We start from the raw sequence: 16,940 nt of genomic DNA, 5'->3' as shown, positions 1-16,940 counted from the left end.
TCATGAGCAAAAGCCCCAAACAGAGAAGCTTCACTGCTCTGCTGTGAACATGTGACATATGAATATTAAAGCAAATAGTGACTGAGTGATAAAGTGAGGTATTCTGATGGATTGGACATCTGAACTGTAGTATATCTATCTCATCTAATGTAGTAAGTATCACTCACTGGTAATATTTGCATTGATAAGATGAAGAAAATTACTGAAATACAAAAAAGTAAGTAAAACTTTTTATTCAAGAAAATAAATATTCTGAATTTCAGAGATTGCACTAGCAGTTTAGACTTGAGTGTCGTCACAATATATTACTCGATAAGGCATGTAAAATACAGTATGTACAACAGGTGAATGATAAATAAATAAGAGGTCTTCATGTGGAATAAAGAGAATTAGATCCAGTCCGCTGGCAGGTTTTGGTTCTGAATCCCTGTGGTTGAGTCCTTCAAGCTGACCGCCTCCTCAGCGGCGCCTCCTGCTGGCTCCTGTACAGCGTTGCCGCTCGCTTCTCGAAGGCGCCGACCATCTGTTTCACCACTTCGTCGAAGAACAGGCCGGCCAGCTGAGAGTGCAGCAGGGACTTGAACTCAAAGGACACCTGCAGAAAACACAACGCACGCTCACCGTTAATGCCAACTCTGTTTTTAAAACCCGACTGATACCCGACACTTCCTTGTTTGAGGAGAGGTAATCTGAGCCCACATTAAGGTCGAGCTTTCCTCTGCAGCTCCTTAACGCTGTTCTCTGCCCTTCTGACCACTATTTCAGGCCACGAGACAAACCAACGGGCGACACGAGACTAAATTTAGAGCGTAATGAGATTTTACGCAACACTTCCTCTCTGTCTGTAAGCCATTCACAGCGGTGCAGGAAGTGAGGCTTCGAACAAGAATCAATGCCTTTAGAGCATTTTTTTAAAGTAGAAATTCCTGTCATCCTTTACATGACTGACACAAACATCTGATTCCCTCAAAACATCCAGTTAAGAAAAACTTTACATTTTCATACACTTACATAGAAATCTACTTTGCAGGAGTCGGTTTGACCTTTGGCTCCGGGGGAAAACCTCCATATTGTTTCAAGATGGCTGAAGAGGGATCCATCGCTACACAAGGCCTGCAAAAAAAACCCCAAACATAATATTAGTAACACAACACATCTGTCAGTTTGGATGGAATTTCAACAAATATCGACACGATTTTTCCTAAATATTATGAAGTCCTCCTTTCAAAATCAACATGAGTGGAGGAACTTTTTTAAAAGAGAAGAACATGAACATTCTGGATCTTCAGGAACCAGAACTTACCCTGACTTGGTGGTTTGGGATGAAGGAGAGCTCAGAGGTGTACGTCTCGGTCACAGGAGGGAAACCTATCTCCAGTTCGGCCAGGACGCCGCCGTTCTTCCCCGTCCTGACCCGAGACTTCTTACACCAGGGGACAAACTCCTGGTACCGGTCCACACTGGCCACCAAGGCGTACATCTGCTCCGGACTGAACCTGAGCGCAGAAAAACATCCATTCGCTCTCAGTATCCTGCTTTCAGGTGAACGGTGCGTCGTTTGTGAAGCTGTGCAGCGGCTCACCCCATGGTGCGGCTCTCGTTGTACTCCATCCTCCGGGCGGCGATGGGGGCGGTCAGGTTGATGAAGGTGCGGCTCGGCGGGCTCGCGGCGGAGGCCGGGCACAGCTGGAGGCTGGACCTCCGTGTTGCCAGAACGCCGCAGGAGCCAAAGCGCCTGAGTTAAAGGGATTACAGCGTCTAATGTGAATATACTGACGGAAGCTGGGAAAAGTTTCACATGTAGGATAAGATTGCCAAAAAAAAAATTGATGAGGAACTCATAATGTTCAAACATGGTCTGATTTCACAGAATTATTTTCAAAGATATTGTTCTGTTTTTCTTCCTGGGTCCTTTTTTTCTAATCATTCTTGAATGTTCCTATTTTTTTGGAGACTGGCGGCTTGAGCATGTTTCAGGGAGGTGGTAATGGGATTAAGAAACACATCAGATAAGATAAGATCATCATTTATTCGTCCCACACTGGATGATTTCCATTGAGTAACATTGCTACATTCTTGCATAACAATATTGGTATTGGTTGGAAATTTACTATGAATGGCCAACAAACACACAATAGAACAGCAAGGGGCGTTTAAAAAGGAGATTGTCAAGGTTTGGGGGTTTTGGGGGAGGGACGGAGGGCGAGGTGGGGGGGTTTAACTGATTACTGAGGGTTAAACAGTCTCACAGCTGCGGGACAAGATTAGAAAGGAAAACAGTGTCGTGTGAGTGATGAATGTAACCTCTTAATGATCACCTAATTTTAATAGATTTCCAATGATTATACACACCTAAACACTAAAAATTACTGTCTAGAGAGCTTTATCACCTCCATCTCTGAAATTAAGGAGAAAATCTTCTAGTTCTCGGTGATACGTGTCGGAATTGTGTGTAAAACCGTCTCCTAAACGAGGAAGGTCTTCAAAGGGGTTTAATTTCGTAGAACTGAAGCAGAACAGCAGCTGGAATGTTACAAGAAAGGACGACATTCAGCTGAAACAAAGCACGCGCAGTGCGTAAAGTTCGCAGGTCTGGAGACTCGTGACCGCAGACTTTCGGAACATTTTTAAAAACAGTTCTTCTCAAAGAATGTCATCCCATCCGTATTTAGGAATTCCATTTTCTGACAGAGGAGGAATCTCCAGGAAATTCCTCGCGACTCACCTGAGATTCCCTCTCGCGCCGTTCCCTCGCGCGGTGAGTCTGGCGGAGTGCGTCTCGGTGACGTCCAGCAGCGCCTTGAGGAGCAGCGGGGTGGTCCTGCTCGCCATGTCCGGGGCTTCTTATTAGAAGGCGCTTCAAAAGTTTCCTCTGACCCGCAGATGTTACCTGGCGTCGGTCTGACTGGGGAGGACGCGCCGCGCTCGCGCCGTGGGCTCGGTGACGTCAGGGCAGGTAGACTCTGGCCAATCAGATCACTGCTCTCCTTTTCTGCCTCACACACATTTTTTATTCATGTGCTGACTGAATACCGTGACCTCGATCTGTTTGTAGAAGGCGGATTCTGAGGTTTTATGCAAATGAGAAACACGGGGTTGGATAATTAACGTGATTATTTCTGGGTCACATTTCATACAGTCTCAGAGACACACACACACTCTCTCTCTCTCTCTCACTCACACACACACACACACACACACACACACACACACACACTCACATTCACTACAAACTGTGAAACCAGAGCAAACACTTGTTAACAGCATGAAAACTCCTCTCAGAAATGCCCTGTCTGGACTCAAATCCACAAATTCCTCACTGAGAGGAAATAGTTTTGACATGAGGGCTGAATCAGAAGCTGGAGCGCAATCAAGTTTGGTCACATACCGTGAACACGAAGCGTCTGAACTTTGATCCTGACTAACTACAATCAAACAAACTAGGTTAAACTTCTGCTCTACTCATATAAAGTGAGCTACAGATCAGTTTAATGACATAACACGGATTAGGCCTCACAGGCCGAGAGGCTAACTGCTGTATTAAGAGGCGGCGCTCTGACAGCCAGATCTGGAGGAGCGGGATCCATTTCAGGATGTGTCGGCTTGAGTTGGGGCACTTGATCAGGGAAGGATTTAAGAAGCTGAGTGAGTCCAGTCAAAGACAGGTTAGAGACGCTTCCTGTGGATTAACCCGAGTCATGTTAAAAATCAGAGGCCGTTGGGTTTAAGGGGTCAGCCGGGGTCAGATGTTGCATGGTAGAATAGATGACGCCTTCTGAGTGTTTTATTCATAAAGTTAGAGTTTAGCAACAAGATTCTCTTTGTAATAAATAATAATTCAGGCAGATCAAGAATGGAGTGGATAAAGTGGGGAGCTGGACTGATATTGTTTGACTGGATTTTAAGCCGTCTATCTCACTTTTCTGTTTTTTCCTAAGTCATAGTCACAGGACACTGACTAAATTATATAACCTGCTCACGGTGGGGGTCATGGGGTCATTGTACTCTGTCACTATGGCAGAAGGCAATACTGACCCTGTGCTTCTGGGTAATTCACTTTTTTATAGCATGTATAATCATTGACTGATCTCAGTTCGACCTTTTGATACTGAACTTTCGACCTCCATAAGATACAAAGGCACCAAATCAAAGCAGAGTCTGGATCAGACCAGAATGAAGGAACCTTTGTTACACTTTATTCCCAAAAAGCCACGTCTGTTGTGGCAATATGCATCCACCGCAGGGTGAAAGGCTGTTTTCAAACTAAACAAGGCCTGTAAATTTCCTCTACTTCTGTAGCTTCTTGTAATTTTACCAGTGAAAATGGGTTTTTTAAAAAAATTCCATAAATCATCATCATTTGCTATTAAAAAAAATGTTTTATTTGCGATAAATCTTTTTTTTTAAATCAAGAATATAGTTTTACATTTCCAAATTAAAGTCATTTATTCAGAATTTTCATTTTAACTTCTAAAATTAGAGAAATCTTCCAATACATTTAAAATATCAAATCAAATAACACATTTCTGTCAAGCAGTGCTAATAAAAGTATTAAAACAGTCCTGAATGAGTATTTCGTTGTTGTGACAAGTACAACTCATTTTTCTACCTAATGGAAAAACAAACAGTGAGTCACTCCTTCCTGTGAACTCCCAAAACCTTTAAACTCACAGAAACCGTCACCAGCTGGGCGACAACAACGCGTCAGAGCGAGTCGACTTTATTTGGTTGGTCAGAGCTACAGAAACAAATCGATACTCGGCACACATCGGTTAAAGGAACAGATGGGAGCGGCGTTACTGCGCCTGCTCGGTGAAGACGATGCTGCTCATCGCGTCGATGTACTGCAGTCCGCCGGGATCCGTGACCTTCAGCTTGGCGAGCGGCGGCATGTCGCCGCTGGTGAAGTACCTGAAGGAAGGGCTGGGTGAGGTGATGGCGTCCAGAAACACCTGAGAGGACGCCAGAAACACGAGTTCGATCATCGCTGACGTCGGTTCAACTCCTGGTTTCACCAGAAACAGGCGCCCCACCTCTGACCTGCGTCTGTTAGAAATGGAGGACTCACCTTCACGATGTCCTCGGTGTCCTGTGCAGCGTTTTGGAAGACGGTGCTGCAGTGCTGCAGGTACTTCTCATAAAGACTGAGAGTCTGGGCGTCGACCTCCTGCAGGGCCTCGTCTCCCAGCTCGGCCTTCTGCAGGTTGACCAGGAAGTCCGTGTTGACCGGACCACACTCGATGAGACTCACTCTGCAGGAGGGAGGATTCAGCCAACAGAGAGAAGGCGCTTTAAACACACAGCTTCTTGAAGGCAGAGGCTACAGCTGCTTCTTGAGTGGCCTGGAATAATTAAATGATAACATGATGGCATAATATAGCCTCTGAAAAAGGAAAAGTGTGATACATGATGGAGGAATCCACTTTTGATTAAATTGCTCCTCATTAAACTTGTACAAGTTGAACTTTTAAGTTCAGAACTTAACCAGTTCCATCATTATATTGTTTTTTGCAATGCGTTTTGGTACAAAACAGTGAAACACACAAAACCCTCATCCTGGAATCCTGTTTAGAGAACCTGTCGCTGCTCATTGTGCTCACCAGGTGCAGCTTTCAGCTCACATATTTTCACAGATGCCCCCCCCAAAGCCAAATCTCCGTCATCTGATCTTCCGGATCGGGTCAACATGTCGTACGTTCACTACTCGTACTGATTAACCAACTCTTGTTTGGTTACTGAGATCATCACTGCGCAAATGAGGAACAGCAAATACTTTGATGGAAAAATTTAGGCCCGTGTTTTTGCACTAATCCTACAGGCCTGGAATGGACCACGGGCCGTATTTTTCCCCTTCGTTCAGGCAAACCCAGAACATGAAGCGACTTTTTGAACTCACTGTATGTTGAAGTGCTGCAGGAGGACAGCCAGACTCTCACACGTGCCTTCTATTGCAAACTTGCTGGCGCAGTACACCTCGTTGAAGGGGAGACCTGAGAGAACAGCGGTTTGCTTTAGAGCACAACTCTGCACGCGTCTTCTGAACCATCGGTCCGTCTCACCGTGGAGCCCCCCCGTGCTGCCCGTCACCAGGATGCGGCCCCGTCCCCGAGCCTTCATCCCCGGCAGAAAGGCCTGGATGGTCTGGACGGTGCCCAGAAGGTTGACCTCCAGGATCTGCCTCATGGAGTCCAGAGACTGCGCCTCCAGCGGCCCCATTAAACCGACACCGGCGTTACACACTGCAGCGAACAAAGAGAAGCTTTTAAAACCTGGATGCCACACGTCAAACCGGCCGTAGTGACCCCGCCGCGGAGAAGGCACTCACCCAATATATCAACTCGCTTCTCCACAACTCTCTCTCGTGCATCCAGGATGGATTTCTGCTCGGTTACGTCCATCTGGAGGATGTCCAGAGTGTCCCTGTGCAGCCCTTTGACACAGTCTAGAAGACGCTCCTTCTTGGCCAGGTTCCTCATGGTGGCATAGACTGAAAACAGAGGGGTGAGAAGGAATTCACACATTGGGTCATCATCGACACAGTGCGATCTCCATGTCTCAGATCTGGTTATTACCTTTGAATGTCTTGTCGGGATCCGAGGCCAGCCGGACGGCGAGGCTGAGGCCGATCCCAGAGGAGCAGCCCGTGATGAGAACCACCTTCTTGTCCATGGCGCCCGGCTCGCCGGCGTCCTGCTCCGTCTGACGGCTGCAGAGTGCCTCACCGAATGAGAGGCCCGTCAGGAAGGAGGGGTGGGAATCCTTCCCCCCATTGCTGTTGTGTCTTGCACTATCACAAGGACGATTGATTCCAAACATCTGCTGCTATCAGACACCTGGACGCTTCCATTCGTCGTCCCGTCCTTGAAACATGTGGGAAACACCAGCTTCTTCCCCTGCTTTTGGGAATGTGTGTGTTAAACACCTGTAGGATGGAGAGATAAAGATAACTGTGGTCCTGATTCACTGGAAGCTGTGACTGAAATCTCACGGGTGAACACTAGAGGGCAGCAAATCATCAGCGCAGCAGACTGTGAGCTTTGAGATAAGGCAGCTTCCGCTGGAGAGGTTGTGTTGTTTCAGTGAAAATGTTCACATCTGTTCAAATCTGGATTTAACTTTCACCAGTTGCACCGTTTACCAAACAGTACATAGTCTTTAAAAAAATAAAAGTAAACCAAATTCAAATATATGACACCATTTTGCACTGTTTTCACTCATAATCCAGACCAGCTGATGAAGTCAACCATCAAATTTCCTCAAAGTAATTATAAGAATTATACTAAAGAAAAAAGAAGCACATTTCAAGCAGCAAAACATTTCTCAAAATCCTGTCATTCACTTCAAACTCAATTGAGGAGTTTTTGCAGATTTACAGTGAAAGGGAAACCTGGAAGAAACCTGAGCTGAAAACCAGAAGATGATTTTTATGGATTGTTTGGACACTTCACCTCTAACGATCCATCATGTCAAGTCTCTCTGGCAGGGACGAGAAAACATATTACGTAAGCGAGTCTCACAAACATTTTAAGTTGATTCTTTTTTTTTTAATTAAAGATAACTGAAGCCTTTTTCCTGTAACCACAATCTATCGTCTCCTGCCAAGACACAGACTTAATGAGATAATGCTTCTAAAACACTGATTGTGTGAGAAGAAGACACTGGTAAGAAGAAAACATAAGACATGCATCGTGACTGTGTCTGTGATCTGAGCCTATCTGTTAAGATGATTCTTAGACAGGATTCGCTTTGCAGATGGCGTTCAGGTCGTTTATTTTTATTGATATTGTGGGTAAATTCTCCAATAGGATTTTTTATTTATTTTTTTTTATTTTGAGGCTTTTATAAGACTTTTCTGATCTGCTCTTTTCATTTCTGCTCTCCATGCATTTCTAGCAGTTACCATTGCATTTGCATTTTCCTGAGTTTATGGCCAGCCAAAGGAATTTGCATCTTTATGGAACATTTCAGCCTGATTTAAAAGAAAGAAGAAGAAAAAAAAAAAGAGAAAAAGGAGTTTCTGCTGCTGCTGCTGATGGGAGCAAACCAAGTAGGAATTTCCTGCCATTTTGTTGCGTTTCTCCCCTCGAGATGGCATCAGCTTGGCCGCTGTCCCAGAGTCTGTGGGACAGATAACAGCAGGCCTTGAACCTCTTTCAAATCTATACAACTCCTCAGCATTGTCCCAAATCTTGAACTGACTGACCTCAGACTACTGAGCTGCAGCTGCAGACTTTATGCATCGATCTGCAATCTTTTTTTTAAAAAAAAACACTCCTGGTATTATTTGAGGTGAGTATAAAGCGGATGAAGTGTTGACTGCATGTGCAGCACGTAGGGCTGCAGCTCGTCCTTCAGCTTTTCTCTGAATCTATTCTGGTCCGGTCCGGTGCAGCTGCGAAGCTTCCCGCTACACGTGGCCTGCAGTTTTCCTTCGGCCCAGTAATTATCAAGAGAAGGTCCGGCGGCCTGGAAAACCCTTCACAGCGACCCGTCTCCAGCAAGCAGGCTTTATTTTACAGCTGTTTGGAGAAGGAAGCGCGGTGCGCGCCGCTGTGAGTCCTCCTGACAGTTTTTCAGAGAAAAAGGAAAGTGCTGAGGCGCCGGGCCGCCTCAAGGTCATAGATCCTGCACGGGAGCCACGGTGCAGACGGGTCAAGGGTCGTTCGCCGCTGTCCCAGGTGGAGACATAAAACAGCTCCCCGGTGTGGGTCCATTCAGGAGCTCAGAGGACGGCTGTGCTGCTGAAGAGCAGAGCGTCATGCACATACAGTACAAGGCTTGTAATAGAAACACTGAGAGTCTGCAGAAGCAGATGAGAGGAAGTGAAACGGCCGAATCGGGGTCGCGGCGGCTGCGGCGAAGCCTCCACGGCACGCGATATGCCTGAAAACACAATGACACTTCTTTTCTTTACAGCTGCGTTACGGCTTCATTTACAAACACACTCCTGATGATGCAAGGCTACAAGATAAAGCAGATAAAACAAGTTAACAATGCCAGGCTGGCTTGAGATAAGATGTGCTAATGTGGTTAGATAAGTCCAATAAGACAAAGAGCAAAAGAACTTTCAAGTTAAGGTGCGTGTATAGACCTTGATTATTGATTTATCCATCTGCGGTTAGTGGAGCAGGTCACCAGTCCATTAGAGGACGAACACAGCAAATGACACACACACTCACATTTAGACTGACAGGCAATTCATTATGAGAAACCAACTTAAAACGCATGGTTTTGGAGGACATTTGAAAAGAAATGTGCTCAGGGAGAACATGCAAAAATCTCATGGGAGGCATCAAAGATCAGAATAAAAGAAATAATCTCACTGTGAGGCAGAAGTACAAACCTCTACACCGCTGTGTCTGTGAGGAGGTGATGCTGCAGAATAATGGTTGTTCGTAGAACATAGAATAACTGAATGGTAAAGCAAGATGCTTTAAAGGTAAAATGGATCAATGATTAGATGATTGGAACCAGTGCAGCAAGGTGATCAATCTGTTAACTGTCTACAAAGCAAAAGTTATTGGGGTTTTTTTCTTTCACAAAAAGGAATTTCCAGGTTTATAACGACACTTCATTGCCCGATATCCAAAATGATTTCATTCTTAATCTTTCCTCAGGCTGATAAAGTCTACCTCTCCTCCTGTTTGGCGCTGGTTTCATACTGAGAAGCGTCTTTTACAATCAATTATTTGGTCATTTTAAAGCCAAGAATGGTGAAATATTGATGAATCTATCAGTGTAATGTTCTCAGTGTATTTGGACTTCAGTAAATTGCACATCTTGGTGTTTGACAGGGACTTTGAAGCACTGATGAATCAGGTTTAGATAACAGTGTGAGGTGTGGTATTTCACAGAAAGCCTCACAATGAGAGAAACACTGGTTTCATTTTGACATGAAGGAACCGCGACGACGCTCTCGACTGTGAATCAGACACAGTATTTCTTCTTTTCTTGACAAACTTGGAAAAGTTTTAACATTGATTTCATGTTTTTATTGCAGAGCTATTGCGCATTTAATCTGTTTGTGGTTGTTTTCATTGAAAATGTGTTTTGTTCTCTCTTGGAGTGTGGAAATGATCGTTTGTATCACTGATCTCTGTCCACCTGCCTGAAAGCTTCTGTTTCACTTAAAAAAAAAAAACATGAGCATCTGCATACGGCGAGGTACAGTTTCTCTCCGTGTGACCTTTACGTGCCGTTCAACACACACGTGTCCTTTCCTCAAGCTTTTGCTCAAATAATAAAAAGCAAACTGTTGTTGATGTGGAGACACGTGGTGAAAAACAGTAAATGTTCGCTGATCCCGCAGGACGGCGGTGAGTGAAGTGAGATTTCCTCCCGAGGAGAAAGCAACTGAGAATGATTAAACCGTAGCCCAGGGTTTTGATGGTTCTGTTCTGACAGTTTCACGGCTTATCAAGTTACCACCGAATAAAGTGGAGAGTAAAAAAAAAAAAAAAAAAAAAAAAAAAAAAAAAAGGAGGGCTGAGAAATCACAAGGCTTCGCCCAGGCGGCGAGGCTTTTCTCCTGCTAAAACCATCATCAAGGAAACAAGAGAGGCCCAGTGGAAAGTATGAAAGGGTTTTGGACGCGCAGACACTGAGGCAGAGTCGGCTTTATTCCCTCAAGCTGTTTTCGCACACGCAGAAATGTAGTGTGTCGGAAAGTTATATTGTTGAACAAGCTCGAAAAAAAAAAAAAAATACAAACAGAAGATCACTTTACTCCAGTTTTAGCGTCTCTTCAGGCTTTTTGTAAAAGAAATACTGAAAAGTGTGGGAGCATTTTGTTCGAATGCGATCAGAGACGCAGGTTCTCCTAACAGTTGGAATCGGGGGTGCCAAACATAAGGCCCATGGGCCAAAACTGGCCCAAAAACAGGCTCCAATTTGGAACGCAAAACCTCCAAGCAAATGGTCAAAATCAATAAGAAAACATGTGTTTTGGACTGAAAGAGGAAAGCAGAGAATTCAAAGAAGGCTTAAAAAGAGAGAGACTCCATAGAGAAACAGCCCCAGGCCTGCACATGACTTTCTTACATTCATCTTCGTCCCAGAGCAAAGCCAGACGTCACTCACGTCCCGTCACAAGCAGGGATCTTTTTTCATACATGTCTGTTTTTCCCAGCGTTTTTGATACACAGTATCAGATCGCAGAGTTTACAGGGTTCACAGCACCCACTGTACACGAGGCTCTACGTCAGCCGTAACCCTCAGGGGGCGGCGGGGAGGGGAGGGGGGTCGCCGCTTGACCTGCTGCTGATTTGGCATACCACAGGCCCGTTTGTATACAAAGCCTCGGAGCTGCAGGAAGCGGCCGGGATTGTGTCATGAGAAATGTCTCGTCCGCCCCGAACCGCTCCAGACTTGCTCTCTCACCATTATACTGGGGACGTCCTGTTCCCGCTCCTTTAAGGGGCTGGAGTCCGTCGTGGGACCAGACCTGACCCGTGTTCAGCCTGAGCGCTGATATCGCCGTCATGGCTGAAGCAAGGCAAAACATTGGGTCTGCATGCTGCTGCAGCTGCTCCACGGTGGGGATTTTTGTTTGGTGGACGGGCTGAAATGTATCTGAACGGTGTATCTGAGCGAGATCCAGCTTGTCAGATAGCAGACACAATGAGATTCAGACAGTTCAGGAGCAGATACGATCTGTCGAAACTCTGGTCTGAGGGAGAAAACACACCTGAAGGCAACACATGACAGCGGGTGGGAGAAGGTGCAAACTCCTCACAGAAATATCGGGTTTTTATTTCAAAATTAAAAAGTACAGGTCTCTGTACAGCTCCGTTTTTTTTCTCCAGTGTTGCATTAAGATAAACTCATTAATCCAGGTGTGTCTGGCCATTGTTTTCACTGTGATCAAGCTTTCTCCTGAGAGCGTCTTGCACTAACTCGATCATATTTTCCACCCGTCTGCGAGCGTCTCCAGGTGCACGCCGGTAAATACCGGGCCCGTCATGCCTCGGCGCCTCGCCTGTGATGTGGTAAGTGAAGGTGATGGGTGGTGTGTCCAGGCACGGCTGCTGAATCAGTAATGCTGGTATTCACCCAAGAATGTGGGAAATGCCTTACCGGCAGTAAACAAAGGCAGGGACGGTTTGTCATTATCAGAAATTTGTTTTTGATGTGTTTTCTTACAGAGTGGGTATCACCCTTGTTTTAGTCCGAGGCATCTTTACAGACGAGGTGTATTCCTGTCACATGTTGTTCACTGGCTGATTAAATCAGCAGGACTCGCCGCCCTCCTCCTGGTTACCTGGCTTTGTTTGGCTGTGGAGACGCTGTTACTAAGTGAGCAGACAAAACAGTGTGTGTCGTGTCAGAAAAAGTGGCATTCGCAGAGCCGGATATAAAGAATTAACTTTAATTTTAACAATTAAAAAATGTTTTGCTTTGTTGTTCTTATAAGTGCTAAGTGCTTCAGCTTCCTCTGACTTTCCATTCCTGTTATTGTCAGAGTGTGGAGGATGTCCCACCTATTTCTGTAGGTTGCATAAGCTCGATGTTAAAGGAAAGCGGTGGAAAGTTGCCTGTCAATTGGCCAGAACACACCCCTGACCGCTCGTGACATAACCACCGCTTTGACTTTCAGGACCAGACCTTCACACACCTGCACGCCAACCTGTGAGATATCAATCAGCACAGGCGCTTTTTTTTTTTTTTAACCTCCCTGTTCCCTAATTGGCATGTCTGACGGATCATATTCCCCCCGATGGCCCACACACCCCCACAGTTCGCAGCTAATCCGTGTTATTATCTCAACAAATACTTTTCTCCCACGGCTGAATGGGGAGAAATGTCGTCCGTCTTCATTTCTGACATGCCTCTTCTGATTTGTCATTGTTTTGTTCTGACTCTGAAGCCGTTCCCACCGGCTGAGCCGCTAACGTGTCGAAGTTATTTACAGAAACTTAAAATAGCCCTGCCCAAATATGTAAAACAAACAAAGCAAAAAAAAATGGTAAAGCTTTTTAAGTATCGAGGTGACATGCTTTCTGTGTGCTGGATTTTCTGTTTCACTTCCTCCTGTGGCGTCGTGGTGAAAGGAAACTGTAACAGAACTACGGTACATGAAGGACACACTGTAGAGTGTGTGGTGTACAGTGTAGGTTGTGGGTCATGATTATAGTTGCACTTCGTGACGTTTACGTAAGGTTTTCTCCGTAATGCAGAACAGAAGTGAGAAAAGTGAAAGTATTGTGACACTCTTTTATGGTCACATATGTAGAAATTCACACTGAAGCTGTAAAAGCATCTCTATTTTCTTCAGTTTACCTCCATTTTTTACTTTATTCTTTGCTACATTGTTCTTTTTTTACTTCTCAAAGTGCTTCACGAGATTCACTTTGAAACTTTATCATGATTATGCTTCTTTAAATGTAAAAAAAAAAGACAATTGTTGAATTGTGTGTCAGAACAGAAAGTTATTTATTGTCGCAACACATTTATTCCACATCAACAGTTGACTCCATGACCGTTGTTGTTGTTGCGCAGCCTCCCAGCTTGTGCAGAGGACGCATTTACCAAACATTCCCAGCAGCCATCTGGCTCTTATCGCCTCCCCGCATCGCTTCCTTCGCATTAAAGCGAGCAAGACGAGGAGCCGGGCCGCTCCAGCGAGCTCCTGCTTACTGGAATGAATGGCGCTACGTGCTTATCACGCGCACACATCAACACATCACCCCCCGGTCCGTCATATCAGTGTCCTCTCATTTTTTAACCGCTAATGAGGCCTCCTCCGGTCGCTCTCCACACGTACCAGCAAGCCATACAGGTTATAAAGGGTTAGGGTTAGGGTTAGACTGGACAGGCTGAATTTATCCAGTAGTTATGAAGCGACGGGGCAAAGGTCAGAGTTAAGGCCCGGGAAACGTGCCGACGGACACGGTCCTCTGAGGACTGTAAAAATCAGCCATATGTAGGGCGAACATTCATACCCGCAATCTATCATACTTAGTAATTATTACATAAGTATTTTTCAGCCTATAATTTGGGTTTAGGGAGCTGACTCTCTGAGGGCGCCGGAGATAACGTGGCACGGAGAGGAGAGGAGCCGGAACGCATGGAGCGCCGGTTATATAAGATGCTTTTTTTTCCGTGACTTCTTTAACCGGAGGAACCGAGTTGATGGCTGAGAGTGACATGTGGGGAGTGTGTGGGGGAACGCCGCGGCGGCGGCGGCGGCGGCGCAGCCTAATAAGGGCATTCTGCCGAGCGCTCGCTGACACGCCAGGCCCTTTGTAGTTTCTGTGCACCAAGGCGTAATGAAGTCACTTTCACATTCCGGGCTTGTTTACGCCGCGTGTCGGGATTAGAGCGTCTGAAAAACATGGGTGTTGCTCGTCCTCCTCACGCCCTCGGCCGGCTCGCTGAAACCGCGCTCGCAATTATCGCTGGAATTTAGCTCAGGCGTGAGGTGAGCCAGCGTTAGTCCGCGAGGATCATAGGTGCTTATAACCTGTTGTGTTCATGGGAAATTCAATTGCTTTACAGGTGAACCAGGAGGTCAAACAGAAGTCATTCGGTGTTCAGTGTATTTGGGAGCCGAGCGTCGGACGCCCTGCGTTCACGCTGCTCTCTCCATTCGCCTCACGGGTTGTAATTCCAAACCTTTTTCACGGCTCCAGAACGGAAATAAAACAAAGACGAGCCAGCTTCAGGATGGCAGCTCGGTAAACTCCAGACCCCGTCATTAATTTTCAGTATGGCCGCGCTCAGCGTGACACATCAGCATAAAGAGTGTTTTACTGCTGTTTTAACAGCGCGCACAGGTTTTTCCTCGCGCTTTATGGCTCGTGCGTGCAGCTTTACGTACAGTACATCCTGGAATCCAACGTCTCGAGCATCCGAGGTGAATGAAATGCGGGATTACCCGCTAAAATGAGCTGATCCCACGAGAACGAAAAAACCCTGGATAGGATTCAGACGGAGACTACCGTCGCTGAGATGTGCAGATAGTGGACATTTAGGAATTTTAAAGGGGAACGTGGATCTTAACAGAGCAGCTCAGCCAGACACCGATGACGAATGGTTCTTCAGCAAAAAGACTCATGTTCACTTACATAATCCTCATCAATCTATCGGATTTTCACAGTTGAGTAACAGAGAAAAAATGTAGACAGAAAGTCATTGTTTTTGCTCTGGTGAGTAAAGGGAGAGATTAGTGGAGAATAAAATAAGTATTCTCTCCACAGGGCAGGTCTCCACACTTCTCACCACCTAGAAACTCAAAAATCTGATGATAAAGTTCAACTGGGCCAATCTTTTATTAAAGATAAAGCAGCTAAAGACTGGATATGATAAAGTATCGTTTGTTTTACTTTGAGACGAGAGTGAATGTGGGATTAAAAGAAATCTTCTGACGAAGATGATTCAGTGCATTTTTCTTCTCTTTCAACCATCCTGACACTTTTCACCAGAGCCAAGCACGTTTTTTGGATCTTGTTCATCAGCTTTGAATTTGCTCAAACCCTGACTGCCTTTGCTCTCCGAGTCTTTTAACTTGACTTGGGCGGATCATATGACTGACCTGTCTCCGAGGTCTTTGATCAGTGCCGTGGATCACATACGGCGGCAGATACACGCTCTGTTCTCCTCATTACTGTTCCACTGCAGACAGAGGTGAAAATTACATCAAAGGTCCCGGAAACCTCTCCTGTCGGCCCGCATTTGGACGCGTCTTCCTTTCTTTTGATGAGATTTGTATTCTCATGATAGGATTTTTTTTTTTTTTTCAACCACTTGGATTTGAGGAAGCAAACAGTTTGACCGAGCCGGGGTTTAGTGCCACTGCTGATTGTTTTTGTAATGAAAGCACGTGTGCAGAGCACTGCAAGTAAAAACACTGACTTTCTCTCAGGATGTTTGATTCTGCCTTTTTGAATGTGCAGAAAAGAAAAGAGAGGACAATGACAAATATAGTACGGTGTACGGCGCATGAGTTATATCCACACATACAAAAGTACCTAATTCAATGTCAGTTGGTCCTGACGCAGGCGAAGACAACTGACCACTGACAGCTTGGATCCCGAATAGTAGTGAAAATTTTGTGCAGAAAGAAGCTCAGACATCTCGGTCCCCTACAGCTTCCTCCGGCTCTGAGGGGAACCAGACCTGTTTCCAGACCAAACCATATCATCTGTCCAGCGAGTCGTGGAGCCGAACTTGGGGTTTCTTCCCAGTCAGACATGGGAGGCGACCAGGAGGCGTCCTAATGAGATGCCCGAACCGCCTCAACTCTCTCCTGTCAATGAGGAGAAGCTCAACTTTGAGTTTCTCCCAGTTGACTGAGCTCCTGTCACCCTGCAGAAAAAAATGGATTCTTGTTCCATTCGTTCCGTCATGACCCAAAGTTCAGCTCCACAGGTGAGGGTGGGAATGTAGACCAACCGGTAAACAGAGAGATTTGCTTTACAGCTCAGCTCTCTCTTCGCCACAGCAGTCTAGAAAAGTTACTGTATGACTGCAGCTGCCTGCCCAAAACTATTTCCTATCTCACGATCTCTCCTCCCTTCTCTCGTGAATAAAATCTCAGGATAGTTAATCTCCTCCACCTGGGGAAGGTGCTGCCCCCTGACTGCAGAGGGCATGTCGTCATTTTCTGTGAGATAGCCATGGACTCAGATCAGGAGATGTTGATCTGGATACGTGCAAAGACCAGACAACCAGCAGCTCCAGTGTCCTGCGTGTTTGATGTTGATATTCAGCAGCGAGCACCTGGTGACTGGGTAGCCCACGTGCCTCCGTCAGCCCAAAAAGACCAGAGGACTACATGGATGAAGCACCCACAAAGCCCGACATGGAAGAGCATCCACTGCTCACGCAGTGTGGAAAGTGTGGGGAACCACTTACGGAACAAGAACCAGCTCTTGTCCCTTTTGCATCCAAAATCCAAACCCTGTCTCGACGTATATGGGTCAAATCGTAGCACAAGCCCA

General features: G+C 45.9%; 2 protein-coding genes across 9 annotated transcripts in view; both read right to left on the bottom strand.

Moving 5' to 3' along the window:
* Positions 1 to 223: 223 nt before the first annotated feature.
* On the bottom strand, positions 224 to 2,894 carry LOC115387264 (coenzyme Q-binding protein COQ10 homolog, mitochondrial). Its single transcript, XM_030089915.1, has 5 exons — positions 2,726 to 2,894; positions 1,583 to 1,735; positions 1,304 to 1,496; positions 1,012 to 1,113; positions 224 to 595 (listed from the first exon to the last, which is right to left on the bottom strand). The coding sequence occupies exons 1-5, from the start codon at positions 2,830 to 2,832 to the stop codon at positions 443 to 445; spliced, it is 708 nt and encodes a 235-aa protein (XP_029945775.1). The 5' UTR covers positions 2,833 to 2,894; the 3' UTR covers positions 224 to 442.
* Positions 2,895 to 4,442: 1,548 nt separating this feature from the next.
* hsd17b1 (hydroxysteroid (17-beta) dehydrogenase 1) overlaps positions 4,443 to 16,940 on the bottom strand; it is a 26,347-nt gene continuing 13,849 nt past the window's right edge. For 5 of the 8 annotated variants that reach the window (XM_030090052.1, XM_030090054.1, XM_030090051.1 and 2 more), the window contains 5 exons: positions 6,573 to 6,922; positions 6,326 to 6,487; positions 5,897 to 6,239; positions 5,069 to 5,252; positions 4,443 to 4,952 (listed from right to left, as the gene is read on the bottom strand). In XM_030090052.1, the coding sequence (XP_029945912.1) occupies positions 4,797 to 4,952; positions 5,069 to 5,252; positions 5,897 to 6,239; positions 6,326 to 6,487; positions 6,573 to 6,816 (1,089 nt within the window). In that variant the 5' untranslated portion in view covers positions 6,817 to 6,922 and the 3' untranslated portion in view covers positions 4,443 to 4,796. The remainder of the gene's footprint in view (positions 4,953 to 5,068; positions 5,253 to 5,896; positions 6,240 to 6,325; positions 6,488 to 6,572; positions 6,923 to 16,940) is intronic. The other 3 variants (XM_030090057.1, XM_030090058.1, XM_030090059.1) reach the window with 3 other exon arrangements.

This window comes from Salarias fasciatus, chromosome 4 (assembly GCF_902148845.1).
Source record: "Salarias fasciatus chromosome 4, fSalaFa1.1, whole genome shotgun sequence".
NCBI classification, from domain to species: domain Eukaryota; kingdom Metazoa; phylum Chordata; class Actinopteri; order Blenniiformes; family Blenniidae; genus Salarias; species Salarias fasciatus.
The sequence above is the reverse complement of the archived record's forward strand: the minus strand, read 5'-3'. Positions and strand labels throughout refer to the sequence as shown.

Bases quoted from the DNA above. Each gene is read 5' to 3' on its own strand.
- LOC115387264 (XM_030089915.1), bottom strand. From the start codon at position 2,832: ATGGCGAGCAGGACCACCCCGCTGCTCCTCAAGGCGCTGCTGGACGTC. The intron at 1,736-2,725 runs GTGAGTCGCGAG...CCTTTAACTCAG, and splicing joins GGCGCGAGAGGGAATCTCAG to GCGCTTTGGCTCCTGCGGCG. The intron at 596-1,011 runs GTAAGTGTATGA...TGTTTTCTGCAG, and splicing joins CCTGCAAAGTAGATTTCTAT to GTGTCCTTTGAGTTCAAGTC.